At 39.9% G+C, this 22,259-nt stretch overlaps 1 protein-coding gene across 2 annotated transcripts in view; it reads left to right on the top strand.

Annotated features, from left to right (window-relative positions):
* Positions 1 to 17,589, top strand: part of appa (amyloid beta (A4) precursor protein a) — a 34,679-nt gene extending 17,090 nt beyond the window's left edge. Inside the window, exons 5-17 of one of the 2 annotated variants that reach the window (XM_053476579.1) lie at positions 1,067 to 1,260; positions 1,388 to 1,665; positions 1,758 to 1,925; positions 3,914 to 4,047; positions 5,312 to 5,386; positions 5,615 to 5,773; positions 8,023 to 8,151; positions 9,983 to 10,082; positions 12,773 to 12,967; positions 13,217 to 13,270; positions 14,181 to 14,272; positions 14,750 to 14,896; positions 15,429 to 17,589. In XM_053476579.1, coding sequence (XP_053332554.1) covers positions 1,067 to 1,260; positions 1,388 to 1,665; positions 1,758 to 1,925; positions 3,914 to 4,047; positions 5,312 to 5,386; positions 5,615 to 5,773; positions 8,023 to 8,151; positions 9,983 to 10,082; positions 12,773 to 12,967; positions 13,217 to 13,270; positions 14,181 to 14,272; positions 14,750 to 14,896; positions 15,429 to 15,527 — 1,824 coding nt within the window. In that variant the 3' untranslated portion in view covers positions 15,528 to 17,589. The remainder of the gene's footprint in view (positions 1 to 1,066; positions 1,261 to 1,387; positions 1,666 to 1,757; positions 1,926 to 3,913; positions 4,048 to 5,311; positions 5,387 to 5,614; positions 5,774 to 8,022; positions 8,152 to 9,982; positions 10,083 to 12,772; positions 12,968 to 13,216; positions 13,271 to 14,180; positions 14,273 to 14,749; positions 14,897 to 15,428) is intronic. The other variant, XM_053476580.1, reaches the window with a different exon arrangement.
* Positions 17,590 to 22,259: the final 4,670 nt, after the last annotated feature.

Here is a 22,259-nt window from a genome sequence, read left to right as displayed (position 1 = left end):
GGAGTCTCCTACCAACAGCTTTCAAAAAAAATGTAATGGTATAAGAAGCTGGAATAGGGAAAAGAAAATGGTGGCCAGTTCATGTGTGAAAATGATCTCTCATGCTCCCAGAGCCACTCTTTCACAATTTGAGTCCGGGTATATGGCCGTGCAATCATGAAAGAAAAAGTCCATAGATGTAATAATCTGGTCATTCGGGTCGTCAACTGACTTTATTTTATTGCCACATAATGTTGCTAAGCAACTGAAGCAACCTCAGATCATAACAGTCCCTCCAGAGGTTTGTACAGTGGACACTATGCATGATGGGTGCATTGCTTCATCCACTGCTTCATGCATTTCCCTTCTTACCCTGACACGCCCGTCACTCCGGATTCATAAGACCTTTTTCTAATGCTTCCTATTATAATATATTATCATTATTATTATTATGGCTCACATGGTTAAGGTTTAGGTTGTTTCCTTACTGACCGGAAGGTCTTGGGTTCCAGCCCCCGCAATGCGGGAGCCCTTGAGGGTTGGGGGTTAATCCATATGGAATTTGATCATATCTAGCTTAAAGTTTAGTGAAAACTCTTTTCCTTGTGTTCCTGCTAGATATCTTAACACTGTCTTCCCTGCTATGTTGAAATCCTGCTCAACATTCATACATTTCATCGTGTTGAATGCAAGGAAAAAGGGCCATGGCATTACAAAACGTACTACAAAACGTACTGCAAAGAAAATCGTATGATGAGCATCACTCATGCGACTAGAGCTGTTCGACACCCGTCTCTTCTTCTGAATGGATTTTTGCCGAATTATTATCCCAATAATCGTTATCGAGCATCTCTAATAAACAAAATCATCCAATTACACTCATTAGATCAGTGCCACGGATAAGCGGTGATCATTTTCATAACCTGTCCAGATCGGATCCAGGCTTATTGCTGCTGCAGGCCCGCGTCTCTGTGTAATCTTCCCATACTAAAGATTTAAATGAATTAGAACGATCTTGAAGAGAGTTAAATGGTATTGAGTCTGTCACACTTAGTATTCTCTGTCATTTTTCATTCTCCCTCTCCAGTCTTGTAGCGATCATACCATGAACCTGCACGATTACGGGATGCTGTTACCATGTGCCATCGATCGTTTCCGTGGCGTGGAGTTCGTGTGCTGCCCGGTGGAGACGGAGGAAGAGAAGGATGACGCAGAAGCACAGGAGGCTGACGATTCGGACGTCTGGTGGGGAGGAGCCGAGACGGACTATTCCGACAACAGGTGCTCACGCGCACACGCTGAATCACTGCAACACAATAATTGCTTATTTTAATCCTTAAAATTACTGTTTTCCAATTTTTTTGCTTGTGTAAAATATTTAAGTTAATACAACTAATACAACTTGTAGCATGACTCGGGAGGTGGAGCCTGTAGAGCAGAAGGCGGAGGTGGAGGAAGATGACAAGGCTACCGAGTTTGAGGATGATGACGTCATCGACGATTTCGAGGAAATTGTAGATAATGACCAGGATGGTGATGGAGAAGAAGAAGAGGAGGAGGAGGAGGACGACGAGGATGAGGGCATTTACGAGATTGACGGACGCATTGAGAACGAGCAGACCACTAGCGTCGCCATGACCACCACAACAACCACCACGACCGAGTCCGTCGAAGAAGTGGTCCGAGGTAAGGAACGCAATGGGTATCTCAATATATGTGTGTGTGTTCTGCATATGCAAACCTTGATAGCCACCGGTTGTGTATGTGTGCTCTCTCAGAAGTGTGTTGGGCGAACGCAGAGACCGGGCCGTGCAGGGCCATGTTGCCCCGCTGGTATTTTGTGAAGGAGGAGGGTCGCTGCGCTCCCTTCATCTATGGGGGCTGCGGAGGCAACCGTAATAACTTTGACTCGGAGGAATACTGCCTGTCTGTCTGCGGTGGTGCGTGTAAGTCATGAGTGTATACGGACCAACCAGCTCTCTCTCTCTCTTTCTAACTGCCTGGCTAATCCTCCTCATCTTCCTCGCTCACACACTTCTGTGTGTCTTCTTGATGGTATTTACTGTTTCCGTGGCGTGGAGTTTGAATTGTTCCTTCAACACGCGCGCAAACACGCACACACATGCTGAGTCGGCATCCACGCACCATATGTCACCCGCCTTGTCTTTCTTGCTTTCTCACACCCGCGCAATACCAACCTCCTGCTGTGCGCGCCCGAGGGATCTGAGATGACACACTAGCACCACAATCACTGTATATTTCACACTCACTCAGTCACAGCTTGTATAATCGATGACAAAGATGCTTGGCCCGTTGTCTGTCTAACACGAGCTGAAGCTCAACGGTGAATGTGTGGGTTTTTTTTTTTTTTTTGCATCTTAGGCGTCTGTGATTGTAATTATGATCAGTTACTCATCACTTATCTAAATACAGTAAGCTGTTGTTTAGGATTGATCAGAAATAGGCGAGCCTTAAAGCCTTAAGAATTAACCTCTATATGGTTTAATCTCCAAAGAATGAGTGCGTAGACCTAATGTTTCTGTTATTAAATATTTTTAATGCTTTTATGATCTTAATGCAATGACAAAATGTTTAGAACCTGGATGTGTTCGAACTGAAGGTACAACAGTTTGGATATTGTTGATAGTTTCATAATATTTGCGGACAAAGCCATCAAAACGTAGTGATCTATGTGGTGCTTTCAAGAATAGCAACATGGTTATGAGAGTAAAAACTCCCTTTATTTTTCTATATAATCTCCTGCTACACTTTTGCACTTATCCCAGTGGTTCACTAGGGCTTGGATACAGAACATTATCTCAGTACGCCGGAGCCGTGATCGAACTGGCTGTGAACGCTGGCGTCCCAGGAACTCCTTTAATGTCCCAAACATGTGGAAAGGGCTTGTAGTGAGGTCAGGACTGTAAGGGGGGTGTAACAATAACTGGTGTTGGTGAATGATTGTGTGTACAGTTCCTACTGACAGGCTCTTCTGCACATTGCTGAATGTTCATGGGAGCGACTGCAGAGGGCTCTGTGCCACCACGGCCTGGAAAGGTTTTGTGTGGTGGTTGTGGCAGAGTGCGAATCGGTTCACACTTTTTAAATTATGGTCTAAAATTGAAAAATGAATAATAATTATTATATCATATTTTATGTTATTTTTAATTATTATTTGTTAAAATTATAAATTTTTCTTCTTTAAGTCCATGCACAGTTAACTCTACTGCCGCCTACTGGACTGGAGTGTGACGCTTAAAAGCAGCAGCACAAAATGATAATCGCTTTGTTCGCGACATGCCATTTAAACAATTAACAACACAGGTTATTTGGCATGTCAGTGTTTATAAAAGGCCTTTAATAGTTTTTAGTTTTCTATAATCGCTGCTCAAGAGGAAGTGTGTGACATCAGGAATGAAACGATTCCTAGCGTAATTCGATTACAAAAAGTGATCGGGGCAAAATCTTCTGCCTCGAAGCTTCTTTTAATTAATTTTAAAAGCTTGCGTTATGTTTTTGCGCACGGTGTTGTTGTTTGATTTTAACTTATTAGATATGTTAATGAGGCACATTTAAATAAATGACCAGAATATTTACAGGATACTGTACAGTAGAGGTCTGTTTCTCTCATTAGCATTAATCTGTTGGGCTATGAATCACTAATGAAAGCGCTGTGGCTTTAAGCTTTCTTGGATTCCGCTTTGCTTTGGCACTTTTCAAAGCGAGGGATCTCATTCCTTCGGGCTGTTTTTTCAGACTAACTTTCCTGTTTCCTCTACTTTATTTTAACCCTTCTCTTTCACTAAGTGACTAAATGATTACAGCCGGACGTGTGACATCAACAAGCTCGCGTATTCGTATTCTTAGCTAATCGCCCTAATGTTCTTTTGTCTCCATTTCCTCCACTTCCGCCCTATTCTCTTCCTACCTGTAGTGCCTACCGTTTCTCCAAGCTCTCCGGACGCAGTGGACCAGTACCTGGAGACACCAGCGGATGAGAACGAGCACACACACTTTCAGAAGGCCAAGGAGAGCCTGGAAGCCAAACATCGCGAGAGAATGTCTCAGGTAAGAGAGAGAGAGATTTATAGCGCTCGCCCCAAATTCTTGATGCCTGTTTATTTAATTCATCAAGATAATTTCATTTGCTCATGTATAATCTATTTATTGCTGATAAGATGCTCTAGTACTGCTCCATAGCCTCCAGTAAAGATGTCTGGGTCCAAGATTAAGTCATGATAAAGGCACTGGGATTGGGTTTATAACCGCAAACGTGTGCCAGTGAGCTCGGCTTATGTGTGCATAAAGTTTAGATTAAACGACTGATTTCGCATGCACTTTGTGATTACACCTCACGTGGGAAAAATGCTATAAAGTAGCACGTGTAATGCCGTATCTAACAAGAGGAACTTTTTTTTCCATCACTTATCAACTGCACGCGAAACTTTATTCCATTCATGCTATAAATAACATGAACCTGGTGGCATGCTTTTATGGAGTCTGAGATTCTCTTTAAGGTTTTGGTGAAAGTTTGCACGATGTGAAAAGAATTGTTTTTGTAGAATTAAGTCAATTCTAATAGAGTAAAGGTCACAGTAAGAGAGATTTTTTTCCTTCATCAGTTCCTCATTGGTCAAAGACTAGATCACTTGACCTTTAAAGGGGATCTATTATGCAAAATTCACTTTTTAGTCATTTTTGGGTTTATGTACGGTACATGTGGCTCCTCCTTCCCTTATGTGACCTCATATAAGAGCACCAACACAGTTTGTTGGTTGTAATTGCGCATTCGGAGAAGATAAAGGGAGTATACATCAGCTGGAGCACTAACAGACATTTTTTTTTTTTGTTATTTGTTATAGTAAAATATGGGACCTTTAATTACTGTTAATGGTGTCCAGGTTATTGCCATTAAGATTAATTTCATTCTCTTAACGTTTATATGCAGTGAATTTAAATTAGAAATCATTTTATTCATGAGTGGAGTGTTATTCATGGAGTCTCCCCTGGCAGTTGCTGAGCAGCAGGTTAAAAATAATTGAAAAAATATAAATGTATAAGTGGAATAGCACGACGTTGCTGCTTCACAGCTCCAAGGCCTGTCTGTATTGACTCTCGCATGTCCTTCTCATGTCTATGTCTATGGGAGCTTCCTATCTCTTAAAAGCATGTCTGTTGGTGGATCCATGACACTAAATTGCCCCTGGGAGTGAAAGAGTATGTAGAGACGTCCTTAAAGTGGATAAAAAGGGTGTCACATGTCAGTATTTTCATGAAGCTGTCAAGTGATGCAAAACAAATCCAAGGCACTAAACCAGACATTGTCGCGCAGGTGATGAGGGAGTGGGAGGAGGCTGAGCGTCAGTCGAAGAGTCTGCCACGTGCCGACAAGAAGGCAGTCATCCAGGTGAGTTCCACCCAGCTGAGATTTCATCATATGGAAATTTCCACTCCAGGCAATCTGGATGGCGTGTAATGGAAATGTTGTCTCTGGTGTATCGTTAAAACTAGAATCAGATTTCGGTTTGTTTGTTTGTTTGTTTGTTTTCTCGTCGTTTTTTTTTTTTTTTTTTCCTCTGCTTTTTTCTCGTTGCTTTCTCGTCCCCTTCTCACTTTTTTTTTTCTTTCTATGCAGCACTTCCAGGAGAAGGTGGAGGCTCTGGAGAAGGAGGCAGCCAGCGAGAGGCAGCAGCTAGTGGAAACTCATATGGCTCGCGTGGAGGCGCTTCTGAACGACCGCCGGCGCCTCGCGCTTGAGAGTTTTCTGAGCGCCCTGCAGGCGGACGAGCCACGGGTATGCACACACGCACACGTGTTGACACACCCTGTGTGTTTGAATACATTTCGCCTCGCCGCTTTTAAACCCTAGCGTGCCCAATGAGCAAACAAATGCGAAGTAAAACTCGAGTGAGCGAGCGGGCGAGCAGACATTGCTAAAATTAACCACACATATTTTACATACTTCTAGCTTCCAGTGATAACCTTCTCACCATCTGTGCCCTCCATATGACACCTCCATCCATTTACTGTCTTTCTGCTCCAGCGCTCCTCTGACACCTCTCTCCTTTTACGCTCGTTCGTTCTCCCTCCAGCCGTGCTCCGCAACCAATTTTCGTTTTTCCATTATCTAGCCTGTTGTGGTTAAAAAATTTGACACGGAAGCATCAAGCGGAGCAGAAATTGAATTGGATTAATCTCAGGCACTCGCATCTGGGACCCTGTGTTTAGACAGTGAAAACAGCACGCATACTCTAGCATGTCGAGACGGGACGATATAAATAATATTAGATAAAGAAGCGGTCCGAGCGAGCATTGTTTGGTTTGTGTGAATCTGCGTGTTTAATACTGCATGTGCTGGGTTTGTTTTTAATAATAAAACCCAGTTGAAACAAAAAAAAAGCACATAGCATTCTGTTTTGCTCAGCCTCCACATGTAGGGCAATAAATATTTCTGTTCCCAGCCCAAGGCTAGCTCATTTAAAGGCCCTCTGACCATTAAACATCAAAGCTTCTCCTCTTCTTTTACTACTTCTTCATTTCTACACCTTCGGCTGCTGTTGATCTGCTATTATATGGAATAAAGCGATTGAAAAAGCACTACTGAAATCCCTGTGATGAATGGAGCTTTATGGAATGGAGTTTGAACTGTGTGGTTTAATCGATTACTCAATTCAATTAATTGAAAAGCAGAAAATATAATCCACTTCCATGTTATGCAAATACAGCAGAACCTTTGCATAAATAAGTTCCTTAAGACTTGTCACATGTATGTTACAGCACATGGAAAATCTTTATTGTTTGCACATCCCAGCTTTGTTTTAGTGGGCTGGGGTCAGAGCGCAGGGTCAGACATTATACGGCACTCCTGGAGCAGACAAGGTTAAGGGCCTTGCTCAAGGGCCCAACAACGGCAACCTAGCGGAGCTGGGGCTCAAACCGCCGATCAGTAACTCAGAGCTTTAACCCACTGAGTCACCACTACTCTTTTTCTCGTCCCCTTATTTTCCATAAGAAATGATAAAATATCTGTTCTAGCCACACAAAAATATGACCAATTTGATCAATTTCTAACACTTTAATAATTTTTTTTCATATAATACATAAAAAAAAACAATAAAAAAACATATCTAAATGAAATAAATATACATTAAATTTACTTAATCTTAATTTATGAGTGAATGAACTCTCTTTGCTTGGCTTTCTACTCGATTCGAACGGCTCCCAGACTTAGCTGGGGTTCGGTTCTAAGAATCTAAATTCTTAATGCGAAAATCCGTAAAGGAGGGCATCATATTCCGAGGTTCTGCTGCACTCACATTTTGCGAGACTATAGCGTCTTCTTCTTTTGAAGTTATGTTCATTTGGTGCAATACCGCCATCTATTGGACTGGAGCGTGGAGCCGAAAACTGACTGGAAAAACGTTTATCCCTTTGTATGACCCAAGACATTTAACCAACCAATTATTAAATACCTATAGTATTTTAATACTCTACACCCTGTAAGGAATATAACTGTTTCAGACAAATCAAACAATAAACATAAGTGATGTTGCATCACAATGTCCAAAAACGAACTGATTGAACAGTCTAGGTCTGAGTCACAACCTCATTAAATATTCTCCAGATAGTTTGTTGGCTATCTATAATGTGTGTATGTACAGTATATGGATAGATGGACAGATAGTATCATCTCACTTATAGATAATGAAGATAAAAGTAAAGCTGAAGCTCTACATGTATTATGTCCAGGCTTTAAAATAACATCTTTCAAGGTCATCCTCAATAGGTCTCTATCAAGCACATTCCTTAGAGATTGAACATGTCGACACGTATCAACATGCAGCAGGTTCACATTAACATATTAATGCATATTAATAGCACTAACTCTTGCCATATGGCTCCTTTTGTCCCTTTCAGCTCTCAGTGCTCATTCCCATAGCAGTGACAGGTTGACGCGGAATGGCTGGCCGTTTGGTTGATTTATTTTTATTTCCACCGAGATGAATGACTCCCTGTTCTCTCTCTATCTCATTCTCTCATTAGCCACGTCATGTGTTCAGTCTGCTGAAGAAGTATGTGCGTGCCGAGCAAAAAGACAGGCAGCACACCCTGAAACACTTCGAGCATGTCCGCGTCGTGGACCCCAAGAAAGCCGCTCAGATCCGTCCTCAGGTACAAAACCACATAGCGTTATGCAGTATGATACGGTACGAAATGAAAATGTCCTGATTATGATTACAAATAAGTGTTTAAATTTTTATTTATGTACTATATTCTCCTAGTTAATATGGTTTAATGCGAATCTAATGCACAGAATATTAGTAATAACGTTGATATGCTATCAGGATTAAAATAATTTTAACAGGATAATTAAGAATAAAAGTGGCCTGGTGGCTTAGTGTTCACTTGGTGGTTTTCTTCTGGGTGATCCGGTTACCTCCCACAGTCCAAAGACATGCAGATGAGGCTAATTAGCGTTCCCAAATTCACCATAGTGTGTGTTGGTGTGTGTGTCCGTGCGTGCCCTATGATGGATTGACACCCTGTCCAGGGCGTACTCCACCTTGTCTCCTGGGACAGACTCCAGGCCCGCAGCGACCCTGTATAGAGAATAAAGCGGTATAGACGATGAATGAGTGACATGGTGAAGTTTGTCCACCAAAAAAACTTAACCATCATAATCGCTAGTTACACTTTTACTATTTTAGTCCTGCAAGTCTGCTGTCTGGCCCCCACAAAATAAGTCTTACAGTCTAATGTTTCATTCAGTTGCCTTCAGCTTTGAGTCCTGAAATATTGCCTTGCCATCAGGGAAGAAAACCATTTTTTGGGCCTAGATGTGATACCCTGGTCATTCAGTACATTCAGGTCGTCGACTGACTTAATTTTATTGCCACATTTCGTTGCTGAGTCTAGACCTGAGCAACTGAAGTAACCCCAGGTCATAACCCTGCCTCCAGAGACTTGTACAGTGATTTTTGGTGCATCGCTTCATGCGCTACTGTTCTTACCCTGACACACCCATCGCTCTGGAATAGGGTCAATCCGGACTCGTAGGACCACATGACATTTTTCCATTGTCCAAAAGTCCAATCTTTTCGCTTCCTAGAAAATAAAGCCTTCAAAGAAAAGTAGTTTTCTTACACACACAGCTGTTAAGTTCCAAAGCTGTGAGTTGGAAACGCTCTTACTTTCACTATTAAATGTAGCTGTGGTTTCTTTTATAGTGCATTGGAAAGGGTTGTTTTTTTGTTGCTTGATCCAGGCCTATAATTTGAGCCCTGGAAAGATATATATATATATATATATATATATATATATATATATATATATTAATTTTTTTTGCCAGCAGTGTATAGGTCGTTAAGCTTGAAAAACTAGTGTTAAATTTGATACAAAGCAGACTACCAGGAGTCTTCTACAACCACCTGCTTTCTTCACATTACATCACTGTGACTGACCAGAATGACACACCAGGCTGCGAAAAATGCAGATGAATATCCAGACACCCATCAGAATGTGGATTGTGGAAAAAAAAAAGAAAAAAAGCCTTTGATGCTCCTTTAGTTTGACTGCTTTGAGCGGTTGCTACGGTGACGAGAAAAACATCTCAAATGTCAACCATTGACTTGTGGTTTAGGAATAACTACTGTAGGTTTGCTCAGCCTATTAACTGCTGTTTTATTGTACATACTGTATTGTGGTGCAGTACATCTTTCTAAACATCTTATTCTTTATTTTTAACAATGTCGCTGTTCTTTATGAAAAAAATAAAAATAAAAAACAATCCTTCAGCCAGCTCATGTGAACAGTTCAGCTTAAACTTAATAACAGCTTTATTTTCAAACTGAAATCCAATACTGAGGGGAAAATATCCAGTGAGGTTCATAAGAATGGATTTGTTCCTGCCGGAGAGTGTGTCTTTTGTAAGAGAGAAATCCACTTTAGGGGATAAAGGGATCAAAGTTCCAGACATAAGGCCCTCTGGCTTTTTTCTTCTCAGGTGTTGACCCACTTGCGCGTGATCGAGGAGAGGATGAACCAGTCTCTGGCTCTCCTGTACAAAGTTCCAGGCGTGTTGGATGACATCCAGGACCAAGTTGGTGAGTGTTGGTGCTTTTCGAGGCCGCAAACAGGAAGTGGAGAGATAGGTTATTTTCCCAGTTATAGCATAAAGCCACAAAGTGTTTAAGGCTGTGTTCACATTACAAGCTACATTGCATTTATTTTGATGTTTTTAGTCAGATCAGATTTGCATGGTTCGCATTCATAATTACCTCCGACTTTTATCTGACTCTGATATGGATGCGTCTATCCTCCGAAACGGCATGAACGCATCGATACGTCTTTGTTCGCATCGTTTTACTATTTGTGAGACCACTAATTTATTCCAAACAATAGATGTGATTTTAACAAAAGTATGTTTCGGATAATGCTCTAGAGGATGGCAAGCAGTTACAGTGGAACCTTGGATTACGAGCATAATTCGTTCTGTAAGTGGGCTCGTATTCCAAAACACTCGTAAACCAAATGAAATTTTCCCATTAGAAATAATAGAAACTCAAATTATTTATTTCACAGCCCAAAAAAATAAATACATAAATAAGTAATACAAAATATAAAGTAAAAATAAAACAAATTAACCTGCACTTAAAAAAACGTAAAAAAAAGTCCAAATAAATCCTGACAGATAAGTGTTTCCATTTATGCGTGCAGGCGCTGTAACGCAAAAGAAAGTCTCGTTAGAGAGGTTAAAGATCCATTTTCTCCCTCTCAGTCGTTATGTGTGCGCACGCGTAATTTGACAACTCTCAATCTCTCTCTCTCGCCCTTACACGTCCCACCCCAAACCCCTCCTCTTCTCGGCTTCACACACACACACACACACACTCACACACACACACACACACACACACTCTCTCTCTGCTCTGTCGTGATGCTTTTTAAAGGTAAAGTACAGGTTCATTTGTTTGCTGGTTTTACTTTACAGCAGTGATTCCGTTAGCGTGCACTCACACAGGTGTCATTAGCGATGTTCCTTGCAAATTTTTCTGATAAAACAGTCTTTCCGTTAATGTGGTGGTGAAACTCAAACAAAAGAGTAGAAAGTTTTACTGTGTAAGATAAGAAGGGGAGACAGGAGGAACTGATTCCTCCTCTCCTCTTACTTTAGCGTCACAAACACACACACATACTGTAAACACACACACACACACACATGACAAAAAGACACGTGAGGGTGATAAACAAAAAAATGATGATGATCAAAATATGATTCATTCCCTTTTTATAACAGCACATATTTGTCATTTGTGTCTGGATTTATCCAAATCATATTTTACATTCATCCACCTCGCATAACACATCGTAAACAAACTTGCATTACAAAGGATACAAACAAAAAACTGTAACACTGAAGATTTACATGAGGAATTTCCCCAGTCTGTCTTTCTGATTTCCATGACGGAGCGGTTCCTGTTACTTGGTAAGACGAGAAATGTTCTTCCTTCATCATCAAGAGTGACGAAAAACAAGAAGCTGGTGACGGAAAAACGGTTTGTAGTTACTTTACCAGAAGTGGAACTCATTTAGAGAGAGATTGAGGGATGTCAAATTATGCGCGCGCACATAACGACTAAGAGGTTTAATACCATAAAAAAAACAATTTCTACTAAAATAAAATTTAATATGAAAACACAAAACTTTTAAAATTTTTAGCAAAAGTGCACCAAAAAAACCTCGTGTAAAATCATTTTCTTGTGGCCATGTTGTTATAATGTGATATTTATTTATTTATTTTATTATATTTTATTAGTAGTAGTATTTTATCATTAAAAAAAAAAAATTTTTCATTATCTTTAAATCCCTTACACTATAACATAATATTATATTGGTTCAAATAAATTAGTGTAATGTTTAATATGTATCTGCCATGAAATAGCCTAAAAATTCAGATTTTAGTTACTTCAGTCTCGTAATGTACAGTAAATGTAGCCTTTCGTTCTCTCTTTCATTTATTAAACAGTGATGTAACAGTTATTTGTTTATTACAACTGGTTTAAACCGTACTTGATTTCATGGCACGTTTGAAACCCGAATGAGTTCCACTTCTGGTAAAGCAACTATAAACCGTTTTTCCGTCACCAGCTTCTTGTTTTTCGTCGCTCTTGATGATGAAGGAAAAACATTTCTCGTCTTACCAAGTAACAGGAACCGCTCCGTCATGGAAATCAGAAAGACAGACTGGGGAAATTCCTCCTGTAAATCTTAGTTCTCGGTTAAATCTTGTTAACGGTTATCCAGTGTTATGGTTTTTTGTTTGTTTACGATGTGTTATGCGCGGTGGATGAATGTAAAATATGATTTGGATAAATCCAGGCACAAATGACAAAGATGTTTTGTTATAAAAAGGGAATAAATCATATTTTGATCATCATCATTTTTTGTGTTTATGTCCTTCACGTGTCTTTATGTCGTATGTGTGTGTGTGTGTGTGTGTGGTGCTTATTTGTGCCCCGTGCGTCATTTGACCATCTGTGTGTCCCTGATTCAGTCACAGTCTATTTCTCTCTCTTCTACTCACTCTCTCTCCCCATCACCACGTCTGTTCCCCCCCTCCTGCCTCCACTCCAGTAGGTAGTCACACGCATCAAATCCGTGATTTCAGCACCTTTTTAATTAGAGCACCCCCCCCCCACCCGCCCACCCTTTTATACTCCTGTTACTTTACTCAGCACAGGAAATCTCTCTTACTCTGTTCTGATTCTCTTCATTTTCGTTTACGCGATCTCAGAACTGTTGCAGCGTGAGCAGCAGGAGATGTCGGCACAATTAGCCTCACTGCAGAGCGACGTGAGAGTGAGCTACGGCAATGACGCGCTGATGCCCGACAGCACCGCCCCGCTCGACCTGCTGCCGTCTGAGGACTCCGACCACCTCGGCTTCATTCACCCTGAAAGCTTCAACCAGCCCAACACTCAGAACCATGGTACACACAACACACACTCTCATAAGGACATCGATAATGATGATGATGCGACATTACTGTAATATCAAGGAGATAACACTTAGCAGTTCTACTTAAGAAGTCTAGCTGTATTATTTTATTTTATTTATACATTTTTCAACTGAAGAGCCATTGAGGGAATGTAAGTGTACGGTGCCTGAGGACTCGGAACACACCCTGAGTAATAGACCATCTTACCTCTGAAATGAAAACCCTTTAATTTCTCCACAGTTGAGCCTGTGGATGTTCGTCCCTTCCCTGACAGAGGGCTTCCTACTCGCCCAGGTAGATTTATTACATATGATGTCATGCATTTGTACAAACTGGTCATTTTAAATGAGTTATTGGAGCTGTTTGTGATTTGGTAATCTGATTATAAATTGTAGTATCCACCTGAATGTGTTTAAATGTGCTTTTATTGTCGCAAAGCAGCTTTACAGAGTCACTTAAAAGCTTGGTGGAGTTGCATCACAAAAATCACAGCTAGATGAAGTAGTCAACACTACTAGCCAAATTTTCACACACACACAAGTAATGTGATGACGTTTTGTTAGGGAGCATAAATCCTGTATTTTCGAGAAATAGTAAAAAGTCATATGATCACTGATGGGTCGTGACTGACTGTGGAACTGGGCGATGTGCGTAACGGGAAGTAAGAAAGAAGTAATGCGGTTGAAGCGATGCACCCATCATGGATAGTGTCCACGTGTACAGATGTGCGGGAGGCTGTGTTATGATCTGGGGTTGCTTCAGTTGCTCAGGTCTAGGCTCAACGAAGTCAGATGATGACTTAAATGACCAGGTTATCACATCCATGGATGGTTCGGGCATATTTCAGGACTAATAAGAGTTGTAGCATTTTCACACTTGAACTCAAAACCAAGTTGCTTGTCTTAATCAAAGCTACAGGTGGATAAATAGTCATTAAATGTAACTGTGCATAAATATTAGTGTGTGTAATAAATGTTTTTTGGCCAGGCAGTGTATTAATATGTTTACTAAGAGCATTGGTGTAGTCTTATGATGCATGTTTGTAGTCTTTAAAATGTTTATAGTTGATTTAAAAGAAAATTGAAGGTTTTTATAAATCCGTTATTTACAGACCCTTCAAAGTGCCACATTTAATCCTTGTATGAAATGTTTAAAATTACACCCGTATTCTTGAAACAACCTTCATTTCTTTGTTTGCTTTTAGTGTCTGGTTTGAAGCCTGAGGATGTTCCAGAGCTGAAGATGGAGGCAGAGGAGAGGCACAATGCTGCTTACGAAGTGCACCACCAGAAACTGGTACACACACACACACACACACACACACACACACATGCACAAATAGAACATCCCAAAATCTTTCATTTAATAACTATTGCATCACATACTAACATACTTATGATTGGCATTGCCAGGCATCCCCTTCATGTGATAGTTGTCATGCACATGCCTAATGCCAGTCTCACACTTATTCATTTTATGCTTTTTACTTTAACACACATCACCGTTTCCGGACACACCAGCCCCCCCTGCACTCCTGTGATCGGATATAAACTAGTGCCAGGAGAGGGCAGCTTCATCCTCGTTACCATGCCACCGGGTCAAGTTGGCATGGCAACGCAGACCCACTGAGATAGCAGCTGCTCCATCTTTACTTCATTCTCCCTAGTGACAGAATTCTCTCTTCTAGTGGATGCAGGAATGTCATTTCATCTTTTTTTTTTTTTTTTTTTTTTTTTTTAAATGTGCTCCTTTCTTTTTCCTCGTACTTCTTAGGTGTTCTTCGCAGAAGACGTCAGCTCGAACAAGGGTGCTATTATTGGCCTGATGGTAGGAGGTGTCGTCATAGCGACTGTCATTGTCATCACACTGGTAATGCTGCGAAAGAAGCAGTACACATCTATCCACCACGGTGTGATCGAGGTCAGTGTGTGTGCCCGCACGTCTGTTTCTCGTTTGTTCTTTCATCCGAGGTTTTATCTGCTGCGTAGAACAGAATGAATGGAATTTGGCAGGGATCTGTGTAATAAAAAAACAGATTTAATAAATGCACCTCCCAAAAATAAGTTGAAAGGTGGATTTCTCAGTATTTCATGAATGTTAAAATACAAGAATAAAGTTTAAAAAGATTACAGACACAGCAGTCTTAAACAGTCAGTTTATGAAGCTGATTAAGGTGTCTTCTCTTTTTCATGGAAAGACAAAACAATGTGCTTCATAAAAATTGTATGAGATCTTACAGGTTTTTGAATAAATCCGCCGTATCGTATATTCTTTTAGTTTCCATGGTAACGACTTACATAGCGACGGTCCAATTAAAAGGAATGAAAACCCGTTATTATTTTTCCGTAAGAAGAAAAAGGCCTTTTTTATGAGTGCCTTGTCAAAGTCAGTCTGTGTGACTGTTATTTAACACGTCCTTTTTTTTGTTTTTTTGCTTGTTTCTTTCTCACAGGTGGACGCTGCGATCACTCCAGAAGAGCGCCATCTTTCCAAGATGCAGCAGAACGGCTATGAAAATCCAACTTACAAGTTCTTTGAGCAGATGAACTAATGATCCATGTGCTAGGCTGTAGTCCCCCAACCCTTTCCTCTTCACCCCACTCTGGACAGTGTAGGGAAAGACTCACTCCCTGTAGTACATGTCTTTCGGTGCCACTTGTGATTGGTCACTCGTCTAAAAGATGCACATAAACAGATCAAACCTTTTAATTCATACTTGATGTAAAGATGCTCTTGAGCACTGATCCAGGATCAGGTGCTAATTCTTTTGAGTTTACAGATTTTATGCCCCTCTTCCCCTAGTGTCCCCCACACTGTCCATTCCCACACTACTTTAACTGCTGAACACTGGGATATAACTGATTAGTGTTATAAAGACACTTTCTTTTTTCTCCTTTTTTTTTTTTTCCTCCACTTCTTGTCCTTATCCCATCGTGTGCTTTGATGACAGCTGTGCTGTGTTGGATTAAAACGGATTAAAATCATGATGATAAGATTATAGTGATAACCCTAATGTACTCTTGAATGAACTCTTCATTTTAAGACTTTTTTTTTTCCAAGAAAAAAAAAAAACAGAAAGAAAAATCATGGATAAAGAAGACGTTTTCTTTCGTTTCGTCTAATGTATTGTCGTAATGCAGAAAAAAAATAGCTGTACCTATTTAGTGCATGATATATAAAAAGAAAATGAAGATAAACTCTATTGTCCGGATGGGTCCTTTCTCCTGTTAGAGAGCGTCATTTTTTTTTTTGCAGGGTTTCAACATTTACTATCTTCTCATGAACATGACTTCAGTTTGACTAATGAGCGACTTAAACAGAAATCGGCTTTCTGCTTTGATTTTATACAGACATGATTTACAAGAACTGTCTTTTTTTTTTGTTTGTTTTTCATTTATCTTTATTTTTTACTTTGAGTTCCTCCAGCTACTGGGGGCTGGAAAGAAAAATCAGTGTGTATATGTCTATCTTGATATGTTTTCATCCTATGCATTTCACAGATCTATTCTTTCTCTCTCTCTCTCCACACTATTTAATTTCACTTTCTGTTTGGATTCACATGGTTGGATGTGTTTTGTAATGGGTTTTCAGGATCTAGGGTGTTTAGGGGATGGGAGGTAGGGATTCACTGTATGTGTATGTATGTTCTCTCCAGTGAAGTTTGTGTTTTTGTACAATCCCATGTGAAGTAAAAAAGAAAAGAAAAAAAAAACCTTTCCTTCAGCCTCTAGTTTCCTGGAACACAGTGGCACCGTAGTGTGATTAAACTGAACCACATGGAAGGAAATGAGGCGAAATTCTTTCATGTCTCCTGGATAGACAGTCCAATCTCTTTCCTGTCTTTGTCTTGTGCTATGCCTTTAGTCGGTTTTTATGCTACGGTTATTAGAGGTTGCCAGATTGGATCGATGCAAGACAAGAGTATTGAGTTTTGGCACAGGACACAGAAGGATATTGGGAATACCTGGCAACCAGGAGACCATGACACTGGGAAAAAAAATAATGGAAAGCAGTTTATTCATATCTACATGATTTATTTCCCTGGTTTAAAACGAAGCTTCATTAAAATAAGTGATCTCGGAGCAGCGGCTATTCGCTAAGATTTTCAGCTCGTCGATTAAAGTGAGGTGTTAGATTTGGTTTTCCAGTGATGGGTCTTTGCACTATGAGCAAATCCTCCAATCTAAAAGCCCTCACTCAGCACAAACTACCCATCTCGCATGCATTGAAATATCTGCACTGCTGTAGTGAGTGTCTTTAAACAATATGTTTAACTAAAACTCCTTTTCCTTTTGGGCAGGTTTTTATTTCCCGTATAAATTTGAGCTATCCTGGAAATTATAAAAAAAAAAAAAGACATAAACAACACTGGTGTGGTTGACTGATTTAAATAGATCAAGTGTTTGTGGTTGCAGTTTTCTGACTGAGATTTAAGAAGGCATTAGGGATGCAGTGACACTGCATTGTACAGTAGATACAGAAAGCAGGATTCGTTTTCTTTCTGTGACTTTTTCTTCCTCTATGTACGTAAGTGTATGGAACATTTGCTTTGACTGGAAACACTATGCTTTATACACTGTATTCCATAAATAAAGTTTTGAATGTACATAAGATTTTCTGTGTTGTGGAACATATTTTCTTTGGGTGTTTTTTGCTACGTCTGGCCACCTCAGTCAGAAGCCTGTTATTTAGTTTAAGGACTAGACGTTTGAACATTTTCAACCCCTTGGAAAAATTATGCTCTCCCTTTCAATAGAAATGTATAAGCAAAAAAGGGCAGACTAAATATGGTTTTAGGAAAAACCACTGGAACTGCGCTGACCTTTATATAATGAACATGTTCAAAAAAATGAGACTGAAGTAGTTATGGCAGCTCAGTCATTACCTGTTGGAAATCAGATGATTATTATTCCATCCATCCATCTGGAAACCTCTCTAGTCCAGCTGTGGACCGTTGAGGCCAAAGCTGACCATTGCAGTTATTCCCATTTTGTACGACCATGGTAGGACCTCTGGTCAACATTCACAAAGGAACCTGGAGGAAACACACCAAGCACGGGGAGAACATGAAAACACCATTCACACAGACCCAACGCAGGATCGAACCCAGGACCTGAAGGTGCAAGGCGACAGTGCGAACCACTTATCCACAGTGCTGCCATTATTATTAGTAGTAGTAGTATTTATAAAAAATAAACAAAATTGTATTCATAATATTTAAAATAGGTTAAAATCAAGGATACATATTTATTGATTAACCTTTAAAATTCAGCATGCTTAAAAACTTGCATTTTAAAATTCAGGTTTAAAAAAATCAGCATTCAACTTTGTGTTCACAAATGTAGATTTAAAAATTGATGGTTATTTAAAAAAACACAATTTAGGGTGTTTTTCAGCACAAATTGAATAATTCAAAATTAATCATACAGTATATTAACACCCTGAATGCAGACATGGATTTAAATAAGATTTTTTTTTTTTTTTAATGAAATTTGATTTTAACTCTGAAATCTGCATTTTAACTGGAATTAGCACTGTGGTCTTGCACCTCCAGGGTCCAGGTTTGATTTCAGCTCTGTGTGAATGGAGTTTGCATGTTCTCCCTGTGCTTGGTGAGTTTCCTCCCACAGTCCACAGACATGTAGGTTAAGCTAATTGGCGTTCCCAAATTGCCTGTAGTGTGTGTGTGCCCTGTGGTGGATTGGCACCCCGTCCATGGTGTACCCCCGTTTCGTCCCCTAAGCCTCCTGGGAAGGCTCTGGGTCCCTTCGACCCTGAATACAGGATTTAGCGGTATAGATGATGAGTGAGTGAGTGAGTGAGTATGTTGTGCCTTCAGTCTATAGTAGATTATAAGATTATACATCTGGGTTATAACATGGTACACTTGATGCCTTCTTGTAGTGTTCATTAATTCTAAAAGGGTACTGATAAAACGATCCAGTTAAAGTACATAAGTTAGTAAAAATAATTCCTTGCATTTTGGAACTGAAATAGACTTAATTGAGCGTAAATATCAATTTAAGTTATAATAATAATCCCATGATATTGGCAGCGATAAGTGTCTTTATTACTTGTCGAAGTACAAAAGTAGAGTGAAGTCATAGCCTCACATTGGTTTTCATAGCATTTCTATGCGGATGACACTCATCCTGTCTTTTGTTTGTTTATGTTTAGATTTTGGCATGCCTAGCAAAAAACTCATCATGGATGGCATCTCATCAGCTAAACATTTATTTCATATTAAACAAAAAAGAGGTAATTTATTCCCTGTCAGAAATTTTGCGATCTCCCTAGACACCTTTCAGATCTCACCTTCAGTTACTGCATGCAACCTTGGAATAACCAACTGATCTTTTCCTCTGCTAATCTCATCACACTTATGTGTCGACTTTATATTCACACAGGCCACTCAGATGCGTGTTCAATTGCACATCATTTCAAGACTGGACTCCTGCAACTGGTAGGTTTACCTAAAGACAGTATCCCATGCAATATGCATACATGCGCCTGGCCTGAGATGAACAGAATTGTTAGGACACATCCTCAAATTCTTTTTCACTGTTTTCTATTTACTTCTTCAGGACAATCAAAAAGTAGTTACAGGACACACCAGGGAGTAAAAATGCTGGGAGAGTCAGAGTAGGAGAGACTAGGGCGAGTTAGAAACTACAACATCTGTCCTCAACCTTAAAGGCAGCTTTTCAGTTTTTTGGCTTAATACATGAGGAAACAGCTTTAATACCTACAGGTATAAGAACAGATGGGATCTGCAACAGCATGACAGTTTTGAACAGCTATGGGGTTTTAACATGAATTATCAGAGCATAGGATTGCTGCCAGATATTGCATCCACCATCTGACTACATCAGGCTGATATAAAAACAGATCTATATCCAGCACTTCAGGATTGGGAGCAGATTTCACACGTCAGATTGTGAATACATTACCTTGTTATGGAAACAAGTCTCTCTAATGCATCTTAACCAACCCGACGTGGCTGAACTGGTATGTGGAATACCTGCTGAATATGGCTTGTGTAGCTGCTTGAGTGGACGGTGTTTTCTATATCCACATACCCTGGCCATTTAGATTTTGCAAATGCATGCAATTGTGGCTTTACACACAAGGGCAAGAGGGCTGTCAAGGTGTTACTATTTGGAACTACTGCTCCAAGCTGTCCAAGTTCTATCCAAATAATCAAGTTCAACTCAATTAAATTCAATTTTATTTGTTTAGTGCTTTTAACAATTGTTATTGTCGCAAAGTAGTTTTACATAAGAAAATTATGGAAATTTGTATGAAATGTAATTTATCGGATAGTCCCTATTGTCATGGTGGTCTATATGGAGATCAACCACTATTTATAGAGGTATATAATATATTAAAGTGTTATATTAAATTTAAACAAGTATTTGGATCATCACGTTTTTCTTTTGAACGTCACTTCTAAATGTCTTATTAAATTCCTTGCAAGAGCCAACATAAATGAATCAACATTTCATATATCCTAATTTTAAATAAGCATGATGAAATACTGAGCTTCAGCATGATGAAGTAATGGTGTTCAATAATACATGTTTGCCTCACGCCGTGTAATTGTGTCCCTGTGCTCCTTGTGCCATAGAAACATGTGCCAGTGTCACCCATGGTGTAGACTGTAGTTACTACATGTGAGAGGAGTCAGCAGGGAGCCCGCAGACATAGCTGTGGGTAGTAAAGACAGACGTCTGCATAAGGCATGATGTGTGCTAAGAAAAATTCTGCTTTTAGAATGTCTGTGGGGAATTTATTATTATTTATTTTTTGGCCAACAGGGGGCAGAGTGCACCAAACAGGCTGAGTGCATGACTTCTCACAAATACACTCATTCGAAACAGGGCAAACGTGTGTAGAAGTGTGTGAGGGTGTCACCTGCATTGCAAACCAATGTGACCAATTTTAAGTTGAGGTCTCACGCTTGCTGTGGAAACCACAGGATAACCAGGATTGCTTACAGAAAGCAATGCCCTCCAATGCAAAAGCCTGTGTCTTGAGCATCATTTAAACCTGGCATGCTGTTAGTCAACTTCTTGGCCAGATCCTGACTGATGGTAGACTATTCCTGCATAATGAATGCTTGGAGATTGTTAGAATTTGTGGGTTTTTGTTTTTGTTTAACAAAAAATTGTTTTAATTGAGGATTGACCATATGGGATTCTCAATGGGATTAAGGTCTGAGGAGCTTTTTGGCCATGGACCCAAATTTGCAATGTTTTGTTCCCCAAGCTTTTAATGAGTTCCACCAAATTAATATTTGTGTCACTCTCAACACTTATCGCCAGAGCTTTAGAAGTGTGTGTGCGCATGTGCGCGTCAAACATTTCTTGCATTACTCAGCTTAGAGTTGGATATTTCTTAGTAAGTCACTACATATTCGAACTGCCAAGTCCACTAGTGAGAACTAACAGAAAAGCCTAAACATGTCAAAGCAACAAAAATGGATTAGCCCTCAGCCTCACAAATGGCCTCTTGCTTCAATAATGCAGAAGGATGTTATGACAGAGAGAAGGATAAAAGGATGGAGGGGAAGAGGAGGAGCAGAATGAAGTATGGATGAGAGATATGGCTGTAGGAATGGAGGACTCTGATATGAAATGAAACCCAGACTCCTCAGAGAAAGCAACTTTTATTACCTTGAGAAAGGGGTGACATCACAAGGAAAATAAGTTTTGATCTCAAAGAAAACAAAGAAAGAAATGCCCTCTGGCATCCTTAAAAGAAGGAAAAGGGGGGGAAAAGATCATTGTTTACCACACTGGAAAGGTCACTGAGGAATACTGAACTCATTGCCAAGTTCATAAATCCAGTTTAAATGACTTTTGCTTTGTACCATGGTGCATTATTGTGCTGAAAATGGATCACATGCATCCCTTCATGGTCAGTTGTGGCCATAAAGGGATGCCTATGGTCAATACTTAACAATACTCAGATAGCCTATAGCACTCATCACTCATTCACTCATTCACTTATTGTTTATACCGCTTAAACCTGAATACTGGGTCACAGGAGCACAAGTTGGGGTACATGCTGGTCAGGGTGAAGTCAAGAGGGAAGAAAAGCAAGAATCAAATAAAGTAAAGAATCAGATGAAAGTGGAGTTGTATCGTTACGACATATCGTTGCATATTTTATTGTAAAAATATGCCCATCTTTCCACAATTATGGGCGCTAGAGGGCTTAGCTGGCAGACACTTTAAGGGCTATAAATTTTATATATATAAATTGCCTGAAAGACACCATG

Source organism: Clarias gariepinus, chromosome 18 (assembly GCF_024256425.1).
Source record: "Clarias gariepinus isolate MV-2021 ecotype Netherlands chromosome 18, CGAR_prim_01v2, whole genome shotgun sequence".
In the NCBI taxonomy this organism is placed as follows: Eukaryota; Metazoa; Chordata; class Actinopteri; order Siluriformes; family Clariidae; genus Clarias; species Clarias gariepinus.
This window is presented reverse-complemented; position numbering and strand designations above follow the sequence as displayed.